General features: G+C 47.0%; 1 protein-coding gene across 1 annotated transcript in view; it reads left to right on the top strand.

The window, feature by feature from the left end:
• LOC135900044 (uncharacterized) overlaps positions 1 to 20,192 on the top strand; it is a 554,543-nt gene that overhangs the window by 427,278 nt on the left and 107,073 nt on the right. Inside the window, exon 8 of the mRNA XM_065429465.1 lies at positions 15,751 to 15,854. Coding sequence (XP_065285537.1) covers positions 15,751 to 15,854 — 104 coding nt within the window. The remainder of the gene's footprint in view (positions 1 to 15,750; positions 15,855 to 20,192) is intronic.

Raw genomic sequence — 20,192 nt, forward strand, 5'->3', positions numbered from 1 at the left:
CTCACAAACGCCGACGGTTTTCTGTCGGTCTCGTCGCGTGCACCGTCGAGCTGCGACGCCTGCAACGCCCCTGGCGGCACTCACGACGCCGACGTTGTGAGCCGCCTGGCAGCTGCCACGGTGCTGTTTTTTCTGCGCATCTGCAGTTGCCTAACGTGCTGCGTCATGCCTTCATGTCACACCCACGTGTTGTTAGAACACCGTTCGCACATCTCGAGCACAAACGCTAAGCCCTCAAGTCTCTTGCTTTTTTGTTCTTCTTCTGGCTACGTAAGTTTAACTTTGAGCGGTATCACGTCCCTGACCGCAGATAGGCTGACCGCAGCGGTACGGTCTTTTTCTTCCTGTTCACGAACTGTGGGGATGGATATTTTTGGTTGTTAGTGTTGTCAATTGTTCGCACAGGAGGGTGATTGAAACCCGCAGCATAAAGCTGATTCTCTCGTGAATATAGGCATCCGCAAGCTCGTTGTATACATAAAAAATTGGTAAATGTTCTTTGGATTCAATGTCATCTGAGTTATTATGAAGCGTCAGAATATAGTATTCAATATACTCGACTGTTCCTACATCTCTGAAGTAACTTTCGCGAATTATCTCTTCCCGCGCGACATACCAGGTACAATGCGTCCTTTATAACGAGGTTTCATAGAACGTGGCCTTCCGAACAGTAGAAAAGTGCTGATAGATTACGGAAATAGGTCTGCCGTAGTAAAGAGAAAGCACTTGAAAGACCGCGCGGAGTGCGCCTGAAATTAAGGTCAGGCAAAACGCGCAGAGTCCAATTTTCTCAAACGCGTTGATGAGCAGTCGTGTTCAGTGCAGGCGTCATACTAAAGCGGTTCCTAATGGGAGCTTCATGTTTTCGCGCCAGAGCATTTTTTCGGAAGAAAAGGACGCATTTGATGGCGGTAGCAGTGGCTCCGCTAAGTACACTTTGCTCGGAAACGAATCACTTGTGACAAAGACACCCGTTCTAAGCGGCTCCTGTGCTACAAGCACGCGCACACGTGGGCATAAGCACACGCGCTCTACAGGGCCTTGCCAAAAAGTTCATGTTCTGCTAAAACAAGCCCCAATATCCATATTTAAGAAAACAGGAAGAGTTTGCAACATTCAAAAGAGCTTATTTGTGAAATGGGAGTAATTTGTTGTTGTTTTTTTTCGGCACTTCTTCATTGCACTCAAGTAGCTGCTTGTTCTAACCCAGACCTTAGTTTCGTGCGGCGACAAATGCGGTGACAAGTAACTTTTAACAAATGGTATACTCGAAGCACATGTGCCATCACAAATGACATGCACGGATGTACGACGTCTTGCTTTGATAAACTTGGAAACTTCGCTGCTCCAATTATTATTCTTGTTTGTTCGTCTTACACATGCGCGCGCGCGCCCGCGCACATCATGTGATTCTTCATATTTCTCCGAATTGCTTTAAGCCACCTTTGCTAATTGCGTTCGTGACTGCATAAAGAATGTCTACTACCATGATTTCTTCTGTTAGTTGGGAGACGGGAAGCGTTTCATGAGACCATTATGTGCTTTGTTGACGATATCGTTTATCACCCGCAGCTTCATTCGTATTAGATGTTGCTCGTATTTTTAAAGGTATCGTGACACCGTCCTTTTGGTGACGGTACTCACTGCAGAACGTCAGCATCGCGCGATGCGCAGTTTTATTCGGATTATGACGAAACACACAGAGACAACCAGCGCTTCCTGCTTTCTTCACTGGGCCTCGAGCCCGTCATATTTTTTCTCCTGATACACCTTTGTGTATACTTAAGAGAAATTCGCATTTTGGCTTTTTTTTTTTACAGTTTTCACGCCTGTACAAGCGTTAAACCAGTTGTTCGCGCTGAGCAATAATAAATCATTAAAGTTGCTCTGCACAGGAGTTGTGCCGAGTGGCTGAGCGACTCCGAGGACAGAAGGCAAACGCCTCTCGGGATGATCGATTGTCGTCTGCAGTGCGGCCTCTATGAGTGCCACTCCTGCAAAGGCCGAGGTCTTTTAAAAAAGATCAAGCCGACATTAATCTTCCAGGGATCATTACTCAGGAGAAGAACGTACACGTTTCACGTGCGCAACTGATGAGCACTGTCGAGTCTTTCACCAAGCAATGACAGTCTTATAGTCTTACGTCAACACCTGGCTTTTACTACACTTCGGTAATAACGTTCAGAGGCAGCTTCGATTTCAATTAAACTGAATAGTTAGCACATCGACTGCCGAAAAAAAAAGAAGTATATTTAAATTTCCGTGGAGCAGTTTCAGGACGCCCTATAGTCTTACGCTTGAGACGCGTAAACGCATACCTTTAATAAATATTTGCATTAAAGAAGTATCGCTCGTAATTGAAAAATCGTTTCGGTTGTCCGTGCATAAGGTACCTGATGAAGAGCAACTGCGGTTCTCCAGCAGTCGCGTATCTGCTGCGTGTTTAATGGTGCAACCTTTTGACAGGCTTACATGCTATACTTCTTCGCTTCTCCCATGTCACGCTTCTGCCGCACCCTGCAACCTACCTGATCGGTTCCTGCCAGCGTGGCGCCACGTGTGGAACATTGATCGGCTCCTTGACTTCTGTCCCTGCGTCTCCCTTTTCTTATAACGCAGACGTCGCCTGAAATTTGCGCATGTCTACTCACTGTGGGGAGAAATTGGACTGATAAGACTTTCCGCAACTGCGCACCGCTCTTCGTTAACAAATAATGTCCGCGAAAAACTTACTCCAAAAATGCCACCACCTCTCAGAGATAACTGGCCGCCTGCTTCTTTCTTATTTGGTATCGCATGACGAAGAGAAAAACTAAGTGCCACAGCTACCTATAAGATATGATTTAATAAAAAATACAAACGAGAATGCTTTGAAGTAAACAGGTGTACGTGTAGCACAGAAACATCAAAATGAAAGCAAAGGCCCTTCTAAAGCAGTACTTTCTTTTTTACACTACGCCAAAAAAAAGTCGCAGTTTCGCCCTAAATGCGAAGCATCTATTGCGATAGCAAATTATTAGACGGCTATACGAAGTAAGGATAGTAGTTTTATCGGTCATTATAAACTTGTAAACATTCGCATACTAAGTTAAGCATGGCGTCAAGCGTGCACAAGCAATCATGAACAGATCCCACTCGATGGCCACGAGCACTCGCTGTAAAAACGCTGGCGAGGAAGAGCGGCAGCAGCAGCGAGCGAATTGACGTTCGTGCTTCATCTCGCTTGAACTATAACTAAGGACCGAGAACACATTGCATACCAAGATATCAGCCGTCGGCGTGCCTAGACTCTGTACCCATCGCAGATCGTTTTTAAGATATTGCCCGCACGACCGCGCTTCAAGCAGCCACGACGGAGTAGATTGACCCCCCCCCCCCCCCGCCGGCGGACTTATGTGCCATGAAGGATAGTGCGCTTTCTCCCTTGCACGCGCGAGATCGTGCCACCATCCTCGACTGACCCTCGCAAGCCTTCACTCGCACCCACAGCGTACGGCGCGCTGCCACGATGTTATCGCACTTCGACGGAACATCGCGATGACAGCGACGGCGGTAATGCTTCTGGAGTGTCCATATAAGCGTAAAAATCAAATGCAATTGAAGGCGTATTGTTGTTGCATAAATAATATTTATGTACCGTTTATTATTTCACAGTGTAATTACGTAGAGTTGTTGAAAATGGAGCTGTTCACCGGCACATCTGTAGCGGTAACACAGATAGTCTTTCTCCTGCACTGCACGACAAACTAATGTAAACGAAGAGGTTCGAAACAACACGCTTCCGGCTACTAAGCGCATATTTTGGAGAACGAACTCATGTGACCTTATAAAAACACATAGCTATTGTAGTGGTCGTTGACATCCTTATTTCCAGTCTCGATAACACTTTCTCTTCGACAAAACGGTATTCCTGAGACCACGTGACAAGCTGAGGAGTCGACATTTTTGAGCATCGCTGTTTATGAAAAAAGAAAGAAGTGAATGCACTTCTGATACCTAGTTCACTAAAAGAGAGATAAAACTTTATTATGTCCTTGATCGGGTCCAGGGGTGGCGGGGGTTGGGAGACTAAACCCCCGGTCCCTCCTCTTCCTCAGACGGCAGCCAGTCTTCGCTTTCTGGTGGCGTCTTCGGCCATCCAGACGGCCCAGAGCTGCTCCTCTGGGTCCAAGCTGAGCAGCAAAGTCTCCTGCTGCTCGGCCGTAGTTATGATGCGTGTAGTGTTAATGCGGTCGGTGTTAGTGGGTGAGGCTTTAGGGCATTGGCAGATAATGTGATCGAGGTCAGCGCGTGCCTCGCATGCTTTGCAGAGTGGAGAGTATGCATCGGGTAAATGCGGTTGTATAGCACGGGGTTCGGGAAGTTTCACGTCTGAAGTAGTCACCAAGTTGTGGACTGAGATTTATTCAGTGTTCAATGTGCTGGAGGGTAGCGTACCCGCTCTCTGCGGTAGTGGAGAAGGATTTCTCTGAACGTAACCAGTCGGTCCCGCGCGTGACCGCGATGCAGAACAGAGGGCTGGTCAGGATCGGAAGACTCAGGAGAAGGATGATGTGCCCGGTGTGCAAGAGCTCGGGCGTCATCGTGGGTGGCTTCGTTTCCAGCCAGACCCGAGTGACCAGGAGCCCAGATGATCTGGACGCGGCGTTGCCTTGAGGAAGGAATGCTAGAGAGTATCTTCTGCGCTTGGGGCGCTATCACTCCTCTTATGTAGTTCCCAATGACCGTTTTCAAATCGCTGAAGATGCAGTGTGCATTGCTCGCAGCGTAGGTGAAGCGATGACCGTTTCTTCTCCTTCTTCGGCTTGCGTGGTCAGAATTGATGCGGCCGCGGGGAGGCGGTACTGCGAGCCCGCGACTGCGACGACCACCATGTCGTTTTGGTTGGAGTATTCCACTGTGTCCACGTAGGCTACGTCAGCGGCTTGGTCGTAGCACGTTTGTAGTCGTTTAGCTCTTTCTGCACGTCGCTCTAGATTGTGTTTAAGGTGCATATTGCGAGATATGGGCGGTATAACTGGCTGACCGCGAATGTTTGGAGGGAAGGGTACTTTTGGTCCGAATAGGGTTGTGGAGGTTATGCCTAGGGTGCCTAGGATGTGCCTGCCCGTGGCGGAATTGGCGAGTCGTTCGTATTGGCTAGTAGGCTGAGCTTGAATAAGCTCGTCTGTGGTGTTGTGAATGCCGAGGGCGTCCAGATTCTCGTTAGAGGTGGAGATGGGAAGATGTAGGGCTTGTTGATAGGCCCTCTTGATCATGGTATTGAGTTTGAGCTTGTCAGTTGCATTGAGGCTACGGTACGGGGCGACGTAGGTGATTCTGCTCAAGGCTTAGGTGGTTACCAGGCGTATAAGGTTGTTTTCTTTCATGCCGTGATGTCGATTTGTGATGCGTGCAATGAGGCGAGTACTTTGGTGCACATAGTATCTAATTACTTGAGTATCTCCGTGTTTCTGGCGTTTTGTTGGATGCGTAAGCCAAGGATACGGATGCTAGGTACAGTAGGTATGCGTTGCTGATGCACGTGGAGTTCTATCTCGGGGGGTGAGGGTCTGGACGTCGACCTTCCCGATTAGGCTTGTATAGAAGGAACTCCGATGTTTCTGGGGAGCACTCCAGGCCGCGCGGTTCTACGTACGCAACAACCTCGTTGATGGCTTGCTGCAGCGTGTCTTGGATGTCCCTGTCGCTGCCCCCGGCGACCCACAGGGAGATATCTTCTGCGTATAGGCTATGCTTGAGGTTGGGGTGCTAGCTAATGCAGGCGGTACTCCGAGCAAGGCCACGTTGAACAGAACAGGGGACAGAACCGATCCTTGCGGCATGCCTTTGCTGCCGAAGTGAATAATTTGCGACTGCAACCCTCCGATGGTGATGGTGGCCATGCGGCCTGTAAGGAAATTCTAGACATAGTTATATGTTCGATGTCCAACCTGGAGTTTTGCCAGTTGGTTCAGTATGGCCTCATGCGTGACGTTATCGAAGGTCTAGCCTTAAGATGGCTCTGGTGTCCAGCCTGAAGCTTTTAGCGCCATCGATAATTTGGTACTTGAATTAAATCATGATATATTGAGCAGAAAGTTTAGGGCGGAAGCCAACCATGGTATTGGGGAAGAGGTCGTTGTCGTTCACGTGTATGTGAAAGCGTGTGAGGATGACGTGTTCGAGGACCTTTCCGGCACGTGTAGTAAGGGAGGTAGGGTGGAGGTTTTCGAGTAGGAGGCGCTTCCCTGGTTTGGGAATCATAATAATTTTGGCTGTTTACCATTGTGAGGGGAGGTGTCCAGTTTCCCAGTATAGGGTTAAAATAAGCTGTGAGGGCTAGTACAGAATCCTCATCTAGGTTTCGAAGCATTTTATTAGTAATGCCATCAGGTCCCGGGGTTACTGTTTGGGCATGTTGGTAGGACATGAATGCAGCTTTTTGCGCACAAGGCGAGGACGAAGAAGAGGCTGAGACACACGAGCGCAGTGTGACACGTGGATCTGTGACACGTGATGTGTCACATATCCTGCTATATATGTGGTCACTTGTTTCGAAATAAAACAATTTTGTAAGTCTGCGCTCGTGTGTGTCAGCCTCTTCTTCGTCCTCGTCTTGTGCGCAAAAAGCTGCATTCTGATACCGAGTCCATAACACCATGTTTTGATACAATATACATTGTCAGCTGCCATGTACAGGTTGACTGTTCGAGCAACGTAATCAGTGTGAGGCGAGTACAACGAATGAACGGAAATGCCATGGTCGGTACCCGTTCGTTCATACTATGCGCAGCCATTGAGCGTTCGCAATAATCCGTGTCGTTGCGAAGGATTCTGCCGCTGCAGACCAATATTTCAACCAGTATTTTATCGGTGGCGCCCATACCGTGCCAGACAAGCAAAGAAAGTCGTATCTGCAAGAAGTGTGTATATAATAACAGTGCGTTGCAATTGCTTGGGACGCATGTCGATGACAGGTGCATATATTAGCTGTATAGCAGTAACGTAAGAACTATGCCTTGCCATTTCTCGTTGGCATGTCAAAATGCAGTTCTCTTTTCGTATAAAACAGGACGTTGGGTAAACAGGTCACTCGTCGCACTTTACTCACAGCCACTCAATCAGAGCACGCTGGACGCGGTCCGAACGATGTGCTGCACGCTTAGCACTTCAAACTGCGCTGAGGCGCCATCGACTTCAAACAGCTTTGGGCTATTTTCGGTTCGTGATAGCACGGAACCAATGTTGCTCTGCGTACCTCAAGTTTTTAATGTTGATAGCTATTCTGCTGATCACAAACGAGTTTTCACGCAATGCCTTCAGTCCGTCATCGAAAAACTCCTTTCTTCATAAAAAAAATTCTTGTTCTCGACACTGTTAAACGCAATCGGCTGTGAGTCACATATTATCCCCACAGCACCACAGAACTTGTTTTTTTTCCTCTTACCCCTGTATTCAGAAATGCAACTTAAGTTGAAGCCCATGCTTGACTATGCTCAAATGACACCCGGCGTTAACGTGCCCAAAGACGCTCACTGCGTTTCCTTTGGCGCGTTCACGATAGGCGTCATTTCTGAATACGGGGGTTAGAACCTGGAGCTTCAAGCACTGGAACGCTATGTAAGAGTAAGCGCCACGCTTCGTAGTTTCCCTTCTCTGTATTGCGTCTGTGTTTTGCGCAGCCGTCCAAATATGCATTTCAACGAACTATAGCAAGTATATGAGTTATTAGAGTGAAAGAGCAGATTTCATTCAGTATGTAGCCGAATTTCTCGTGTATTGAATAAACCTGAAACATTTGCACTGGGGAAGATTCGTGGATGAGCCGCGTCTGCACATACTGTGGCGTTAACGGATTGTAAGTAAATGCGTCCTAAAGTGCCTGTGCGAGCGCATTTATCAGAGGAAACGTAGGTTCTACTCCAATATCGCAGTTACATCTACTCGCCCGTTCTCAAAAGCGGACATTCTCGTATGTTTATAATATAATTGTTATTTTTATTGGCCAGTAATAAGTGCCTGTTTGAAGAATTACCAACGCAATGACACATCCACCTGGTAGATTGTTGCGACACTACACCGCGGATATACACAATCGAAACTGACTTGCAAAGTGATTGGCGGGCTCCTTGAGTGGTTGCTGGTAAAGGTGCATTACTCACATTTGATAAACAAGCGCACAAGCCACTATTGGATTCATATCCGCTGAATTTCGTTGAGAGGGGCTCCTGTGCCAGCCTTACTTGAAGATTTAGCGGCTCTGTTCACAACCAGTACTCGCAAAATTATTTTCGAGAAAACTTTACATGGCTCCACAGTCCTCTTCAAACGCCAATTCCTGGCGTTGCAAGAGGAATGCAATATTATTAACTTTCTTTGCGAAGATGTATACCTTAATTTGCATGCCCTTATGAATTTCATTCTCGAGTTCTTCAACTGTCTTATGTTAACCCGGCTTTCCATTTAGCTTGTTCAGCTCACCTGAGCCTTGCACGCCTTACGCCCCAATTCGACATAAGAATTGAACTCAAATGAGACAAACAAGACTGGTGAAATTTCAGTCCAAAAAAGTGAAGGTGTGTTTTATTCTGTTAACATAGCGAGAATATATGTCACTTGTGAACTGACTATAATTAATTACGCAGATTGATTGAAAACACGTTTTATTGCCACTTTTGCGCACGTAGGTTGCTGCGCAGATACCGTGCCTGATGAAGAATACAATCCTTTTTTGTGTCTCATACCGGCTCTCAAAAAATTGTGAAGTTCTCTCGCTGCAAGTGCACCATGTAGTTGGCATGCGAACAAGGTCAGCATTCATAAATGTCGGCTTGGCTGATGTGCGGATTGTTCTGCATGTGTGAGCACCTTTCTTATCTATAATTCCGCAATACTGCTCCAGGTGAGGAGGACTTCGTGCATAAGTTATACCTGTGTATTGGACAGTGCTCATATGCTCATAGAGTCCCGCGGTGGAAGAAGAGACTGTACTAGCGCTATCAGGCATATACACTCGACGATGGTAGCCGCGACATCAACGTAGTCTTCTGTGTAACAAATGGTGATTCTTTGTGGGCCTTCTGTTCCTACACCAGTTTCCTATTACAAGGTAGTGTAAAGTAAGATGACAGAAAACAAAAGTGAACTTGTATTGGCGCCAGAGATGCCACAGGCACGTGCACGCTGCAGCTCCGGCATGGGCGTCTTGAACATCCGTAGAGCCCATTTGCAGTGACAACTTTATACCTTCAGCTGTCGCGTTCGCGCACATTCACGGTGCGCCACAGATCAGCAAGCCGTACGTTGCATGTTTTAGTAGATTATCAGTGCTGTGTGTCTGTGAATCTGTGAACGAAGCCTGTGATTGCGATGGCGAGAATGTTGTGCTGCTCTCATAGCCCGAAAATCGCGGGCACGAGCGGAATATGTTTGGACTTGTTTATCGCTTGTATTTATTCTTATTTCACTTCAGAAGAGCGGAATGAAATTGTACAAGGGCTATGAGATAGGGACCGTATTGACGAGCTACGGAATAGTTTCGGCAACTTGGAATTTCTAACGTGCACTTTGAGCACAGTATACGAACGTTTTTCGCATAGCGTCCTCCTCGGAATGCGGCCGCCACGACCGAGAATCTGCGGACTCGTGCACAGTGACAGTATGACGCAATACCGCTTAGACACCACGGCGGGTGACGTTTCGTTTTAGCAGTTATGCACTCCTCACTTCACTACCATTAGTTTCGTCACATAACTTACGCGCGCAATAATTACGACAATTATGGAGTGTGCGTATCCCTGAATCTAGTTCTACTTCAGCAAGTAACACTCACCATGCGTAACTTTTTCTATTATGCGCGATAATATTGGTTTGTAATGTTCTAAACACTATCGAATAGTAAAAAAAATGAAGGCCACACGAGACTAATCATTGCATAAAAGAGAATTTTCGGCGAAAAATGAGCTCCAGTAAGCGAAATACCAGAATTCAGAAAGCCATTCGAAGCCAGAAGAAAGACGTTTAGGCAAATTTGTGCACGACGGTTAGTGCCCTAGAAATATTACCAATCACACTGGCGACAAATAGCTGGATTTTCCTCTATTATTCTTAATATTAAACACTATGCTACGCGGAAAACACAACTGCGGGCAACTTCCTTTTTTTCCGTAAGCTTGCGCTCTATGGCACGCGAACTGCAGCGCGGTATGCACGTGCCGGCGCCGTAGGCGAAGAAGAAGCAGAGAGCGGTAGCGAGGCGCTCGTGGAGGTGAATTATGCTTTCGGTGCTTCCGTGGCTGTTCGATCTGGGTTGTCAGCTGCCCATCTTGGCCAAGTCTTTTTCGCCGAACTCGGAAATGGACAAGGAGACCTACTTGCGCACTGTGACCAAGCTCCAGTCGAGGATCCAGCGCCTCGAGGAGAACCTGGAGAACTCGCGCCTGGAGGCGGCGCAGAAGAACGCCATGCTCAAGGCGCTCCGCCAACTGTGCGTCGAGAAGGACGACCAGCTTCGAAGAGACATCGAGGAGGTGAACGAGATCCGCAAGGACTTCGAGGAACTCAAGCGGCTCTACGCTGAACGCTGTCGCCGCAAGACCTGCGCCATCATGTAAGAACTGCCGGTGTCACGCGCTGCCGCCGGAAACCTGCGCACCTTCCTGTCCGAACGCGTTCCGCGGCGGCGCTCCCACCCACTCTGCCTTGAAATTAAGGTCGCCACGAAGTCTTCGCGTAACACCTTCAGCGCTGCTCGACCGCCACGTCTTTGTCACGAGAGCCAACTCACCCGCAAGCTGCTAGTGCCCCATAGCGTCGCATTGCCCTCCTGCACAGCGTTCGGACGCCGTTCTTCGTCACCGACCACATGCCGCCTCGCTAGCTGTGTTAGGGCAATTTAAGATTGGACTGTCCGCTCTCTCAAGCTTCAAAACTGACGTTCGTAAAATTAAGAGAAAAAAAAGATAGAAAGCAAATCCTGCTGTTGCTCCTCTCAAGACTGGCGGGATGCGAGTGGAACTGTTTCTGTGCCTCCGGAGGACTTCGTCGATGTATTTCACGTGTTTTGCCGTTCCCATCCTCTTTTAGTTTACCTTCTGTTTCTTCTGTTTCTTCCGTTTCTCTTTTTCTTTCTTTCCTCAGTGTCCTCAACGCGGGCTTTGTTTTTACGCGCCCACTGTACTTTCGCTGAAAATAAAAACGGGGTGGCGTGACTTCGGTGTGCATAAGACAATGACACCTCTTTTACTTTCTCTTTCCTACGTTGGAGCTACTGAGTCGCAGTGATTAGAAGGCACGTGTGTTAAACGCGGAGGGTTCAGCAAAAAAAAAAGGAAAGCAAGCTTGTTTCAGGTTGAAGGCTGATCGATTTTGCTCCGATTCATTTATGGTTCCTATTCGGAGACTACCCCTTAGTGGCTACGGTGTTCCACTGCTAAGCACGAGGCCACGGGATCAAAGCCTGTCCACTGCGGCCGCGTTTCGAATGCGACGACATGCAGAAACGCCAGTGTTTCGTGCATTGGAAGCGCGTTAAAGATCCCCAGATGGTCGAAATTAATCCGGAGACCCCCACTACGGCGTGCCGCATAATCAGATCATAATTTTGGCACGTAAAACCCCAGATTTCCTTTACTTAATCGGGGAAATAAGCTGTAACGGGACCACAAACTGGTCAGCAACAACTATCCTGCTTCTGGAACGGCTTAGCGATTCCTATGTATCACATGCCCCGATAGCAGTAGAAAAACTTGCAGTGAAATCGCCACAGGCAAAGCTGAAGGCTCGCAACCCTTTTTTTTTAGCAAGTGTTTGCCATTTGACGGCCGTCTTCGCTAAAAGTATGTCCAACATCACGATTGGCTGGCATGTGCTATTACGAACCATTTTAACGTGAGAACTCTTTGTGTTAATACGGACCCTTGCTTTTAGCAAGACACCTTATCCTCGGCGCACTGCATCGGTTAATAGACTCTGCCGCCATCATTCATTTAGAGTCCCACACCACGAGTAACAAACGCCAGTCATTGACTGCTTCTCATAAGTGAAAAAAACAAATGGGCTGAAATGGGGCTCCATTTTGAAATGCTTTTCAGTTTCTCCACTTTTGTTGAATATCACGGCTGGCCTTATAGCATGTTCGATTGATCTGGCCATGCATGGTGACATCTTCGGTGTATTCTCCCAGATACTGTCTGCTAAGAGTGTTCCTTCCATGTGATGCTTCACTTCGTAAGCTTCGCGGTTAATGCAGGCCCCAGAGCAAAGGTTAGCTCCAGCCACTTCTTCCTTCTCTTCCTCAGTACGATGAACCGCGTTCATGGCCATAGTGTAGTGCATCGGTTTCGCTTTCTTACGCTAACATATTTTATGAAACAGCTTCCTATGCCAAATATTATTGTTCAACAGTGTTCTTAAAGCAGCGCCATGGACGAGGATGAAATGTACACAAACGACAGGACGGGCGCCCGTCCGGTCGTTTGTGTACTTTTCATCCTCGTTCATGGCGTTGTTTAAAGAACACTTTCAAGATGAACCAACTCGGCCAGATCAAGGTATTGTTCTTATTCAACCATGGGGTGACTTCACTCTACTCTGTTCACGGTTCCTCATCCGCCACTGGTATATGTGGCCCGGTATATGCAGTCGCAGTCATACCGAAGACTGGATGGGGAGGGGGCGACCGCCTCCGCACTTTCGACGTCACCGTTTAGTTTGCCGTGAGAAAACGGATGTACAAAAGATCGAGTGTATATAACCAGTTACTGTTCTTTATTTCTATATAACCGGCCCCAACCATGGAAGGAAATTAAAGAGAGGACGCTTGCGGAAAAAATTATCGCACCGTGAGCCAGTGTAAAGATTTCGTTACTCGGAAGCCTCACTAAATGCATCACCATGCCGTCTTTCACTTCTATGCTGAACCAACTGTCTTTGTACCCCGTTATAACACACATACTTCAGGCGCTCTGAACGCATAGTACACGTGAATGAGCAGTCTGCCACTATGCCCGGTTATGTAGTCACCCATTCCTATGGCCTGTGTCCCTTGATTTCTGTCGCGCATGACTCTGTGGCACTCATCATTAACATAATTGTTTGCAGCTCGCTTCCATTTCTTATTTTTTTAAGCGAACTGATTTTTTTGAATAAATTCAGTTTGGCCTAGTTGGTGTTTACTGCATATCATATTGACCGCAGATGAAGACGGTGACAGCGGAAGAGAACACAAAGACGACACGGGCGGTAACTTTCAACTGGTTTATTCACGGCAACCGGAGGCAATATACAGACACATAGAACACGCGCAGAACGCAGCCACAAGAACACTCATCAGCCTAGCGTGGCAACCAATTATCAAACAAATATATCTCCTATTGAAACAACCTAATGGAAGTATCACTAACACAGTGTTGGCCTTTCTTTTTTATGTGATATGCCTCCATCAGTTCGCGTACAGTCTAGTCCTGGCTTCTCCCGAGAATCTTTATCTCCTTGAAAAGGGGTTCACAGACGCCAGGCAAGTGCGCCGATTCATCTTTCGCTAACGTTTGTTCATGTTCCCTGGCTACATCATTCAGGCACCCTCCCGTCTGCCTTATGTAAGACTTGCCACACACCAGGGGGATTTCGTACACAACTCCTACATTGCATTTTGCATACGGCTTGGTATGGTTCTTGCCACAGCCTTGCCTTCCTTTAGGAGCACGGGAGGTGCGAGGGCAGAGCCGCGCCAGCTTAAAAGGGGCTGAAAAGACAAGGTGGACTCCAAACCTGCCTGCCACCTTCCTTAGGTTGTGAGTGACCCTGTGAACACACGGTACCACTTCAGATCTTATGGCCATAGTAATCGTCCTCACCCTTACTTCGCTACTAGATCCTTTGACCTTCTGCAGGAGGGTTTCCACCACTGGCGTTACCATAAAGGCCAGGTTAGGTACCATTTGCCAGCTGCCTGCTGGCGAAGTAATGACCGGACCGCGTGGACTGAACGAAACAGCTGCACAGTGACACAATGTCTATTATTGAGCGATACGACGAGAGTTGGACGAAGAAATGTAGTGGCGATCGCTAAATATTTTTTAAACGTTGTAAGAACAAAATTGAACCTGTAGGTGCCCCTTTAGCGTGCAAATTAAACCTACTGATCTCCAACGTGTTGTCAGATATTAGCGGCACCTTGCAAATAAACAAAGATGTTGACAACGCAGGGCGCACTTTGTGCGGACATTCTTTCCCCGGGTCACGACCAACTATCGCTGTGCGCCACGTGGCGCGAAGCATGGTGTAAGAGAAAACGACGAGCCACATACAGTAATTGTGGACGATGAGCAAAACGAGAACAAGGTGAAAGTGGGAGCCAACGCTTCGACAAGTGGACTTGTCTTCTTCAAGGCGACATATACTTTCCTCGCCACAGTATATAAAGGTGGGGTTCTTCTAAAGGGGAGAGGGCGTAAGGTGGGTGGGTGCGCCAGCGAGCGAAGGTGTGTTAGCGCCGAGGGTGTCGAATTGAGAATAGAGGAGTGCTGCGCACAAGGCCAGTGACACGGCCGTCTGTCAATCACGTGTCAACGGCCGTGTGTCAGCCGGCGCATGCATGCAACGGCGTGCACAGCACCCCTGTATTACCTGTTTCGCTGGTGGTCGTGGGCTATAATAGAAGAGATAATAGAAGAGATAATAGTAGGGAGCGGCTGAAACCGGTGCCCGTGGAAAAAAAAAAGATTAAAACGAAATATTGAAGTGGAACAGATAAATAAATAAAGAAGAAAATAAATCGGAAACAAAGGAAAAAAACACTAAGCAACCAAACTACGTGTTGTTGCCTATAGCTTGGAATTTAGCCTAGCGAATCGATTCTAAAGCTCCCTTTGAAACGTTTATGCCTATTGGTTGCAATGTCTTGAACTTATGGATAAGGTATGATTCTCTGTATTTTCTTTCTCGTTCAGAACGGAAATTTGACCGTAAGATCTAGGGAGAGTTTAAGTTCATCAAAGTTATCACCTGGTTGGTTGAAATGCTGGGCGACGGCTTTGTGAAGCTTTCTAGCTGTGTCCGCGCGATGTCCATTTAACCGACAAGTCCGCTTGTCGTAACGTTGGCTCCTGCTATCACCTTGTTCTCGTTTTGCTCATCGTCTTGAATTTCCATCTCCCGTCTTCTCCCTGTTTTCCCTGGATATAGTAATTGCGAAGGACACGAATGAGTTCGGTGAACTGTGCTGGGCTGCTTTAATAGAGAGAATTGTTAATTAGAGGAAAGGCAGAGAAGTCGGCCGGAGGAACCTGCCTCTGGTCTGCTACTCTAGAGTGGAGTAAAGGATAAGAGGGTAAAAACAGGAAAGCAAAAGAGGATGAGGAGTCATGATGAAAGACTGTGATCAGCTGAGTACCTGCTGTTCGATGTCATACATGCGCAGTGTCCCTGAAAAGTGCACAATAAGATGCTCACTATGTAGAAACAATAGCCTTTATATTTACACACAATTAGCACAAAGCCGTGGATATACGTACACACACAAACTAGCTACAGGTATTGCACGAAGATGTAATAGCCGCCGAAACAGGCTTGTAGATGTTCTTCCACGCGCCGATGATTTCATCTGTGGTGGGAAAACGATTGAAAAGCACGCCTAAATTTACTTGCCGTACCACAGCAAGCATCAAAATATTCATTATGACTGCGACAGTAAGCCCTATAATATTGCCAGAGCACGTGAAAAGGAACTAAAAGAAAGTTATATATATGTAATCTTTTTTTTTTCAGTATCGAGTACAAGAACCATCATCATACCTTCTGGATTGGTGGGAATGACCTGCAGTACGAAAACTGTTTCACCTGGGCTGACGGTCAGGAATTTGAGTACACACGTAAGTTCTGATCACTATACAATTTAGATATTAATCAAAGGTGCTATGCATTCTGTGGCCATTAGGCTCAGTGTCGCGTGTATTTTAGCATGTGCCAGCGAACGTGACTCCTGACACGAGTCAGCCTCCAAGCTGCTGTCTTCGTAAGACGATCTCATGGAATGTCCTCATTATCAGCGTCTGCGAAGACGTTGACAAACGTGCTTTAGTCGTGGTCAAGCCACTTGTACCCCACAATCGTGCCCCTTTTATATTCCTTTTTTTTCTGTTTACTCCACCCCAAGCCCACCCAACTTTTTTTTTTCTGCGGACGATGCAATTCTGCGATTATTAGGACCTCTTAAGCTTGTTTCTGTCGCAGAGCACGAAATAGCAGTCTAGTGCATGCAAACACATTTCACGTTGCTAACATCTCTGCACGTATGATTTAAAGACGGCATCTCTCGATTTCAACTGGAGGGGCAGGAATCAAACTGTTCAGACAGGAAAACAGTGGCTAATTGTGTGGTGTCAGATGTTTTCAGAAACGCGCTGAGTGCTGTTGAGTTACCACTTCTAGAGCAGGAGCACAGCAGACGGCGAAAACAATTGACGAGGTCCATGTTTGACGGCGGACAGTGAAGAGGCAAGCAACATACGGACAACACTGGCATTTCACGCATTCAGCCGACGCGACGCGAGCGTTCAGGCAGCATGTATGTGCTGGGAAGTGTGTGTGTGTGTGTGTGCGTGTGCGTGTGCGTGTGCGTGTGCGTGTGCGTGTGCGTGTGTGTGTGTGTGTGTGTGTGTGTGTGTGTGTGTGTGTGTGTGTGTGTGTGTGTGTGTGTGTGTGTACGTGCGTGCGTGCGTGCGCAGTGGGTGGCGGGAAGAGGAAGGGTCATTGAAGCTTGAAACAAGGAAGGAGATCCGCGCCCCACGTGTAGTCCAGCAAGAACGCCGGAGCGGAGATCACTTTCACGCGTCGATCGCAGCATGCCGCTGCCCAAGCCTGTAACACGAGAAAGCACTTGCACCCTACGCGACTAGCTATCCATCGATAAGTTAGTTTCTTCCTTCGTTTCTTTCCTCGTTTCTTTCTTTCATTTTCTTTTCGCGTTCAGTTCCGAAAGGAGCCGCCGCCTTCTTAACTCTGATAAACGAGGCAAATCGGCTGAGCCGCATCCCTGGAAGCCAGGAATCTGCATCCCTCCTCCCTGCCTGCGCGTTCCCTCTTCCATAGGCGCAACATGAACAATAACGTCCCCGCGAGGGGCTCGGCCCGTCCACGCGGATCTTCGCGAACCTCACGGAGCGCGCCAAGTTTCCGGCGCGGCGCGCGGACGAGCTTGGCGGTTCGGCCTGCGCCATTCCTGCGCCCCCGGCTCTCCTCGTCGTCGCGCCCGGGGGCCGGATGTGGGCTTCTTCTCGCTCCCGTCTGAGAAACGACGCCTTCCCAGCATAGCGTAGTGTGTATGCGAGCGCCGTCGTTAACTCGTGGCGGGTGAGCCTCGCGTGCGCCCTGAAGAGGATCAGCGGCCGGAGATACCCGGGATCAGCGAGGCCCACTGTTGGAGAAGGTCTCCGGACGCTTCTCCTGCATGAGTCGAGGTGCGCACTCGCCGCGTGGCTGCCCTGCGAGCTGATTTACGGCCGCCGAGGCGCGCGCTCTCGCAGCGGCGAAATGCAGCGAAGGATCAACCGCTGTGCCGGCATGAGTTCTCGGCAAGGCCACCTCCGAAAGCGCGAATGCGCCTGCTCTGGCCTTCGCCAGCAGTATGCGCGTAATTTTTTTTATTCGGCACTTATGATACTTGCACTCTTTTTTTCTCTGGCGTGTGAAATAGCCCCAGTGTGTACCAGCACGTACTGTCGTTCCCAATATTCTGCTCTGTTCCTACGGTATGAATTGGACCTTTGATTGCCGTGTGTGGAAAGTGGGAAAAAATAGAATTGCTATAACGCGGTCGCTCGTAATTTGTCACTTTGTGAAATTTCCTATTGAGTAAAATATCTGCTAAAGCAGTTCCATAGAACACTTGGTGACTCATTTATTGGTCGGTGCTTTCCTTAGATAATGATTGTCAAGCAATGGTCAAAACAATTTGTGAGCAGCACAGCACAAGCGCTGCATTATACTGTACGTACAGGCGCCGACAAAAGTGGTATACTTCACGCAGCGGGAGCCGGACCAACGTCAAACTGCATCGCAACGCCATCTACAGGCAGCATCTGGGATCGAGACAGCCAATGGGTGCCCTTTATTATCTGCAAGCATGTAGCTTGACTCGTGTGTCAATGTTTCGTGCTTCAGCTCGCCAAAATGCCGAGCGACGCCGCTGCAGTAGCAATCTACGTGGAGTATACCACTTTTGTCGGCGCCTGTACATGCTTTAACTTTGACTTTATTGAAATTGAGACAATATACAGTTGTCCGGGTGAAGAGGGCTAAACGTGACACACGTGGTCACCTGGCTAGGCCCTAGACACCCTGAATTCACGCAGGCACAGTTTTGACATGGTGGGTAACCAAGTACAAACAATTTTTTTTTACAGGAAGACTACAACAATTCACATACTGCAATATACATACACTGTACATTCAAATCAATCTAATTAAGAATGTATAATAACTACAAACATGTTCACTTGACAAAAAAAGCAAAGCAAGAAATCCTAACTGGATCTCATATGCGACAATACAAAAAAAAAAGAATGTTCACATGACAAACATGTTCACTTGACAAAAAAAACAAAGAAAAAAATTTTAACTGGTTTATACACGATTTAAGAAAAATCTGTTTGCCTGGTTTCGGAAAGCAGGCAAAGAGGAACAGTTTTCCATGATCTCCATGAGAGCAGGATAAAGGTTTAGCAAATTAGGAATTTGCCAACCTAACAGTTGTGTTCCGTAATTCGTCCCACATTTAAACTTGATGAAATTGGTTTTCCTAAATTCGTAATGTGATTCATGTTTGGTATACCTCAAAGAGAAGAGTTGTGGATCAATTTTGAAATCTGAAAATGCAAGCTCTGATAATCGCAGTTTATATAGTGATTCAATGTCCAGGATGCGATTATGCGTAAAATATACAGATGTTGATTCACGTAGGGGTAGATTTTCAATAAAGCGCACACTTTTTTTCTGTAATCGATGGAAGCTTTCCGTGTTAGACCCAGTAGTGGTGCCCCAAACAAGCAGGCAGCAATGTAGTCGCGAATGAACAGTGTTAGAATACAGTTGACGTCGTATATAACGAGGCAACAGTAAGCGAAACTTGTTAAGCATACCAATACAATATGCAATATTGCGCTTAATATAGTGAACATGGCAAGACCAACGAAGGTTTTCATGAAACTGAACACCTAAACATTTAATTTGTGTTACCTTCTTTAACGCCACGACTCGAATGCCACATCAGTATTAATATAAACAGGTCTGTTAACTGGGGTAAAAACAATGTATTTAGTTTTGTCAACATTTATTGAGAGTTCATTTGTAACAAGCCAGTCAGATAGATTCATAAGCCATAAGTTTATACGCGGAATTAAGGGACCTAAATTGTCACCAGAAAAAAATACACTTGTGTCGTCAGCGTAAAGGATAATAGAAGGGGTTTGTGGGATAGATACCATGTCATTGATGCATAAAAGAAACAGTGCAGGTCCTAGGATTGACCCCTGAGGAACCCCAAGTTTTATTAGCTCAGAATTAGACGTGGCATTATTGATGACAACATACTGGGAACGACCGGAAAGGTAGTTCTGCAATAATTTAAGTGAAGTGCCTCGTATTCCATAATGCGGTAGTTTGCTAAGAAGCATATTATGTTTAATAGAATCAAACGCTTTGCTGAAGTCTAGAAAAACACCTAATGTGTACAATTGATTTTCTATGTTGTTAATAAGTTTATCCTTAATACTGAGCAAGGCAGATTCAGTTGATTTCTTCCTCTGAAATCCGTACTGGCTGGGAGAAATTAACTGGTGTTTGTTAGGATAGGTAGTAATCCGTGTATTAATCACTTTTTCTACTATTTTGGAAAACAATGATAGAACTGATATAGGACTATAATTACTAATTATATTTGCAGCACCGCCTTTAAACAAAACAGCAACTCTTGCCATCTCCATTTTTTCGGGGAAAATACGTGTTGTCAAGATTAGATTTGTTATATGACAAAGTAGATTGACTATTAGGTCAGCCATTGCTTTAATTGGTGCTACCTTAATGCCATCAAAACCGCAAGAGCAGTTATTTTAAGCACCTTTTTAAAAGAAAGAGGCATGAGTCTCTCATACGCAAAGACAGCCGTACTTCCTTTTACTAGGCGACAGCTAAATAATTTCCAACTTACGCTT

This window comes from Dermacentor albipictus, chromosome 1 (assembly GCF_038994185.2).
Source record: "Dermacentor albipictus isolate Rhodes 1998 colony chromosome 1, USDA_Dalb.pri_finalv2, whole genome shotgun sequence".
Lineage (NCBI taxonomy): Eukaryota > Metazoa > Arthropoda > Arachnida > Ixodida > Ixodidae > Dermacentor > Dermacentor albipictus.